Raw genomic sequence first — 7,264 nt, forward strand, 5'->3', positions numbered from 1 at the left:
ATTAATGAATTGCCGACTGCGTATCTGTGCTCAGTTAGTTCGTACGTGGAGGAATGTACTCGGTGATGAAATATATACGTAGGTGTATCTACCTACCTGCCAGCCTGCCTACACCCCCCTACACACACACATATGTGTGTGTGTGTGTGTGTGTGTGTGTGTGTGTGTGTGTGTGTGTGTGTGTGTGTGTGTGTGTGTGTGTGCGTGTGTGTGTGTGTGTGTGTTTGCGTGTTTGTGTGTGTGTGCACGGAAAAGCACATAGAATCACCCACATAACATCAAGCTGAAATGTATAAACAGATAACATATAAATAACTAACACGAACTAACTAAACGAACAAACCCAACAGACTGTTACATTCCCCACCAACCTCCTCCTCTCTCTCTCTCTCTCTCTCTCCCCAGGGCCACGTGAACGACCACCACGAGGACGAGCACTACGAGAACAGGGAATTTTACGACGACTTCGACTCCTACAGCTACCATGGCAGGGACGGCGAGCGCGACGACCGCTTTAAGCTGAGAGACCATGGGAGCCATAAGGGTAGCCACCAGGAGGGTGGGTATGGTTATAGTGGTTACGGTAAGGGCTATGGGCACAGCGACCATGGGAAGGGCTATGGGCACAGCGACCATGGGAAGGGCTATGGGCACAACGACCATGGTAAAGGCTATGGGCACAGCGACCATGGTAAGGGCTATGGGCACAGCGACCATGGGAAGGGCTATGGGCACAGCGATCATGGTAAGGGCTATGGGCATAGCGACCATGGGAAGGGCTATGGGCACAGCGATCATGGGAAGGGCTATGGGCACAGCGACCATGGGAAGGGCTATGGGCACAGCGACCATGGTAAGGGCTATGGGCACAGCGACCATGGGAAGGGCTATGGGCACAGCGACCATGGTAAGGGCTATGGGCACAGCGATCATGGTAAGGGCTATGGGCATAGCGACCATGGGAAAGGGCTATGGGCACAGCGACCATGGTAAGTGGCACAGTACTCATGGCAGTGGCTATGGACATGGTAATGGATACGGGCATAGCAGTCATGGCGGCGGCTATGCCTCCCACTCGAGCCTAAATCCCGTGACACAGCTGACGCTTTCTCCCCTAAGAGCCTTTTCCGGGGAGGAGAAAATCGTCTTTGAAACCTTTGGTGATTTTAGTCCCGTGGTACTCTGAACCTTTTGACGAGGTTTCCAAAACGCCTTTTTATTATTCAGTGTATGATATCAACAATGGCTTATGTGTTCACTTACCTTTTCATTGTCAATCATAATTGTTGATATAAACACGCCGTTTGCAAATTTTGTGCCAATTTTGAATTCTACACAAATGTGTTTATATGTATGTACAAAAGATCTGTATGATGCTGCAGAATATTTCCAATATCATTAAACATACTCAGAAATAAAATGAAATGTATGTCATGTACTTATTTTTCATTAATCCGAAATTTCCCTTAGATACCGACTTAAACCTCAATAATCTATTTATCTATCTATTCATATATTTTTGAGTATGTAAGATTATGTAAAAGTTATTATACCTTGGACACTTTTAGCTTCACCATCCGCAGACATTTACTGGAGGTGCTAAAAAAAACTTGTTAACCCATATCAAATTTAATATTGTCTTCATAAATAACTGATATGTTTTCTACTATCTGCTGCCGGGTTAATGCACTGTCTACTGCAGATGTATTTAGTGTATTTAAACATTGATGGTTCCACCAAGAAGTCAATTAACAGGACTACGTGACCTCCCCTGACTTTTCTACACTTATCAGATTTTTTTTTTTTATCCTATTAATTTCGATGTTATTATAATTGTTTGATATTATGATTATTTTAATGGTATTATCAGTGCTAAAAGCAATCAAATGTGAAAAAAAAGATTCGAAAAATCAATGAAAAGGGTAAACAAGTCAGATAGGAAGAACGTAGTATTGTGTAAAGACAATTTATTAAGCAAAAAAACATGCCATGTATTCTCGCCATTCCGACAATTGCGTTAAAGCCTTTAGAATCATGTCGGCGTTCTGTACGCTTATCAAACTGTCCTAAATGCAACGTTAGATTTACTGGTTCAGCTTAGCTCCACGTCGGCTGAAACATATAGGTCAATCTGAAAGGACTAACCTAAATCTGAGCAGACCGCATTTCTCTTCCACCATGCACACACATGAATCACTCCTTTACTCACAGTGATTTCAGTATTCCTTGCATTATATCCGACGGACTTTGACCTTCTTATCTTAGAATCCCTGTATATTGTAAGGATGAAACCCGAGCCCAACAACCTCATTGAATGCTTAACCGTGTAATCCTGTAACCGTAACCCCATTATAGCGGGTATTCAGTTACGTTTTATAAATTTCCACCGTGTTTCCGTTCATTTTTATTTTGTTTTCTATCGCAAACTTGATAGTGTTTTGTCTAATGTATGAATCACACTTATCGTATTTCCTTATCTAATTCATGTTATGTTGATATCTGTAGCACTTGAAACGTTTGAAATACAGATGTTAGCGGAGCCTTGGATCTCTCTCCCTTTGCGTCTATGACTATAGATCCCGAGTGGAAAATGAACACCAGAAAAAAGAAAAAGAATGTGTGTGTGTGTTTGTGTTTGTGTGTGTGTATGTGTGTGTGTGTATGTGTGTGTGTGTGTATGTGTGTGTGTGTGTGTGTGTGTGTGTGTGTGTGTGTGTGTGTGTGTGTGTGTGTGTGTGTGTGTGCAAAAAGTCCAAAATCGATACCCTTTTCTGTTCTCCACATTCCAGCGGTCGGACGGGATGGCAGACACACTTAACACTTCCCGCTCCAATCATTATGTAGATGATTTATCAGAAAATGCATAGAGAACCAAAAAAAAACAGCGCCCTTTTGTCACAGGTGATGAAAAACTATGAATAATTACTGAATGGTTACCTTGAATCTATAAAGTAAATAGTGGCTGGGAATTAATTGTTATGCTAAATATTTTGAATTTCTGTGAATGTGAATGCTATTCAGAGGACACCGTTTTTTGTTGTTTTTTTCAATGATGACCGTAATGAGAGAGGTAATAACACTGACTGTAATGATGAATATGACTGTTGTGATAATAGATGTAATAATCTAAATGACCAATATTGTTACATTTTTTGTAATAACGATAATATATTTTTTTCTAATAACATCTGTTTTATTGAGAACGATAACATAAATAACAATAGAAGTAATGAAAAATACAGACACAGTAGCAAAAATAGCAACAACTTATAGCAATACTAATGATAATGATACTACTACCGAAAATGATAATGATAATAATCACAATAACAATATCATTAATAAATAAAAAAAAATAATGATCGTGATAACAATTATTAATTATATGGAAAAAAAAATTGTCAACGTAATGTGCTTTTAATCGGACGAATTTCACGAGTTTCCCCTTAAGGTCGGTTTCCACTAAACTGCTTATTTGACGATAAAATTGGTTATGTTTCTCATTTTCTGTTCATTTTCTCTCTGTGTGTTTATAAAAGTTAATTGATTGGTTTCTAAGATCAGTTTCATTTTTCTTGTTTGTTTGTTTGTTTTTTCTCATGTGTTTTTTTTTTCTTTCTTTCTTTCTTTCTTGGGGTTTATGAGCAGTAGTGAGCGAAAATGTATTAAAATCCTGAAACACCTAAGGCTTAAAGATGCAGGTAGTATTAATCATATGTCCTAACATCAATCAAGAATGATTTCTCTCTCTCTCTTCTTCTCTCTCTCTTTCCCTCTTCCCCTCTCTCTCTCTCTCTTCCTCTTCCTCTCTCTCTCTCTCTCTCTCTCTCTCTCTCTCTCTCTCTCTCTCTCTCTCTCTCTCTCTCTCTCTCTCTCTCTCTCTCTAAGAAATCCTTAATCAAAAGTTGTACTTGGTGTATAAAATTACCTTTAGACTACCTCACGAAGTTTCTTTTCCTCCAAAAGTTATGCTGAAAAGATAAACACACTGAGAACTCGCGGAACTCTGGCTTTGTCACTTGATCAAATTGTCACAGATACACACACATATATGCGTATATATATTTATATGTGTAAATATAGGTATATATATGTATGTGTATATATATATATATATATATATATATATATATATATGTATGTATGTATGTATACGTATACACATTACATATGTGTATTCATATATGAATAAAGCATACGCACGTCTGCGCGTGTATTTGCGTGTGTTACTAAAGGAACAGTAAATTTCGCACAACGTGGGGCCGGTAATAAACGCCGCATCCGGCACTTAGAACCATATTGCATTACGTGTGACAAAGAGCCACCACATTTCCAGTTGAAAAGAGGAAGGTTTTCTTTTCTCATCTCCTCTTTCTCTCCATCTCTTCCCTTTTCCTCCCTCATCTTCTCTCCGCATCTCTCTTCTCCTCTCTCATCTCCTCTCTCCCTCTTCTCTCTCTCCTCTCTCTCGTTCTCTCTCTTCATCTCTCTCTCTTCTTCTCCTCTCTCTTCTCTCTCCTCTTCTTCTCTCCTCTCTTTCTTCTCTCTTTCTCTCTTCCTCTCTCTCTTTCTCTCTCTCCTCTCTCCCTCTTTCTCCTCTCTCTCCTCTTTCTCCTCTCTCTCCTCCTTCTCTCTCTGTCTCTGTCTCTCCTCTCTCTCCTCTTTCTCTCTCTCTCTCTCTCTCTCTCTCTCCTCTCTCCTCTCTCTCTCTCTCTCTCGCTCTCTCTCTTTCATTACTCATCTCTCTCTCTCTCTCTCTCATCTCTCTCTCTCTCTCTCTTCTCTCTCTCTCCTCTCTCTCTCTCTCCTCATCTCTCTCTCTCTCCTCTCTCTCTCTTCTCTCTCTCTCATTCTCTCTCTCATTCTATATCTCTCTCATTCATTCTCTCCCTCATTCTCTCTCTCTCTCATCGTTTTCTCTCTCTCTCTCTTTCTCATTCTCTCTCTTTCTCTTTCTTTGCTGCCATATCTTTACAGAAAACGGCGGCGGAAATTGGGAGAAACCAAAACTGTATCAAACAAAATCAAAAACAGCGCCACAGAGCAGTCCCCCACCACAACGTAGAAATGAAATTCAAAAGTCTACTTACTACTTACTTGTCTGTTTTCATTTACCTTTCTCCTGATTTATATATAGTTCAAGAACCTTTTATCAATGCCACTTGTTCTGCAACTGTCTCGCCTCAGTCACAGCTCATCAGTCACTACCACATAGACACACAATATACTGGACTGGAACCAACAGACCGTGACGGTTGGCGGAAATTTTGACTTTGCCGTGAATTGCGTTTCTCCGGTTTCTCTCTTTCTCTCTCTCCCTCTTTTCTCTCTCTCTCTCTCTCTCTCTCTCTCTCTCTCTCTCTCTTTCTCTCCCTCTCGCTCTCTCGCTCTTTCTCTCTCTTTCTTTCTCTCTCTCTCTTTCTTTCTTTCTCTCTCTCCCTCTTTTTTTTCTCTCTCTTCTTTTTAGGTTTTTTTTTTCTTCACACCCTCTTTGAATATACATACATATAGACAGATATAGATATTTTTCATAAGGTAAACCTAACTACAAGGAACAACTGACTCTTTCAATACTTATCTGACGCTGGATTCTAGTTTCGCAAAAGGTGTCAGCAATAGCACCAAGGACATTCTGGCATTCACGGAGATTTAAAGATGATTAGCGATTCGACCGATGATTAGCGATTCGACCGATGAATAGTGATTCGACCGATGATTAGCGATTTAACCGATGATTAACAAAGCGAAAAATCATCCATAACTATCCTCCCAGCTTATGCGAAGCTAGCAGCATCTAATGAGTTTCGTAATGCTTAGTAATGATATCGGATATTCATTTGCTATCCAAGAATTCGCTACATAGCTGCTTTAATAGAGTGGTTACAAAAAGAAAAAGAAAAAAAAACTTGTTGAGTGTTCTGGTTCATTAAGCCTTACTCAATCTTTCCTACGATTGGTTAAAGTGAACACAAATTATATATATATATATATATATATATATATATATATATATATATATATATATATATATATATTAAAGTTATAATAGCCTGGTATGCTGTTCTGAATTGTAAAGATATATATTGTTCTGAATGTGTTCCAGCCGTCCGTGAAATCATATTCCATGTAACTGCGGATTTGAGGTCCTTTGTTTTGACGTAAATTGTGTATGTTCTGCCTGAATGTGACATTTTGGTGTAAATAAAGGGTTAATTGGCCGCATAAACTTTATCAGAATTCTACTCCAGATATCGTTATCATTATTGATATCATTATCATTATTATGATTACTAGCTTATTATTTTTATCACCATTATTATTATTATCATTATTACTATTATTATTATTATTATTATTATTATTATTATTATTTTATTATTATTATTATTATTATTATTATATTATTATTATTATTATTATTATTATTATTATTATTATCATTACTATTATTATTATTATTATTATTATTATTATTATTATTATTATTATTATTATTATTATTATTATTTTTTATCATAATTATTATTATTGTTATTATTATTATTATTATTATTATTATTATTATTATTATTATTATTATTATTATTATTATTATTATTATTATTATTATCTTTATTATTCTTATTATTATTATTATTATTGTTATTATTATTATTATTATTATTATTATTATTATTATTATCAGTACATTCTTCTTAGAGACAAGTACTTTTCAATGAAATAGTTAGTCTGTCAGCTTATGCACATAATAATTATCCGTTTTTCCATTGTCTACATTTTCTCTTTGTCTTTGTCTGTGCTTTCTTTTGTTCTCTCTCTCTTTCTTTCATTCAATCCCCTTTCCTTCTCTCTAGATCCTTTCTACCTCTCTATTTCGTCGCTCTCTCTTCTCTTCTCTTCCCTTCTCTCTCTCTCTCGCTTTCTCGCTGTCTCTCTCTCTCTCTCTCTCTTTTTCTTTCTCTTTCTCTTTCTCGCTCTCTTTCTCTTTCTCTTTCTCTTTCTCTTTCTCTCTCTCTCTCTCTCTCTCTCTCTCTCTCTCTCTCGCTCTTTCTCGCTCTTTTTCTTGGTCTCTTTCTCGCTCTCTCTCTCTTGCTCTCGCTCTCTCTCTCTCGTCTCTCTCTCTCTCCTCTCTCTACGTCTCTCTCTCTCTCTCTCTCTCTCTCTCTCTCTCTCTCTCTCTCTCTCTCTCTCTCTCTCTTTCTCTTTCCTCTTTCTCTCTCTCTTTCTCTCTCTCGCTCCTCTCTCGCTCTTTCTCCTCTTCTGC

The 7,264-nt window shown here is 37.7% G+C and overlaps 1 protein-coding gene across 1 annotated transcript in view; it reads right to left on the reverse strand.

Moving 5' to 3' along the window:
- Positions 1-951, reverse strand: part of LOC119573991 (calphotin-like) — a 2,572-nt gene extending 1,621 nt beyond the window's left edge. The window contains exon 1 of the mRNA XM_037921090.1: positions 442-951. Within this exon, the coding sequence (XP_037777018.1) occupies positions 442-951 (510 nt within the window). The remainder of the gene's footprint in view (positions 1-441) is intronic.
- Between the last annotated feature and the right edge of the window lie 6,313 nt (positions 952-7,264).

Source organism: Penaeus monodon, chromosome 6, assembly GCF_015228065.2.
Source record: "Penaeus monodon isolate SGIC_2016 chromosome 6, NSTDA_Pmon_1, whole genome shotgun sequence".
NCBI classification, from domain to species: Eukaryota; Metazoa; Arthropoda; class Malacostraca; order Decapoda; family Penaeidae; genus Penaeus; species Penaeus monodon.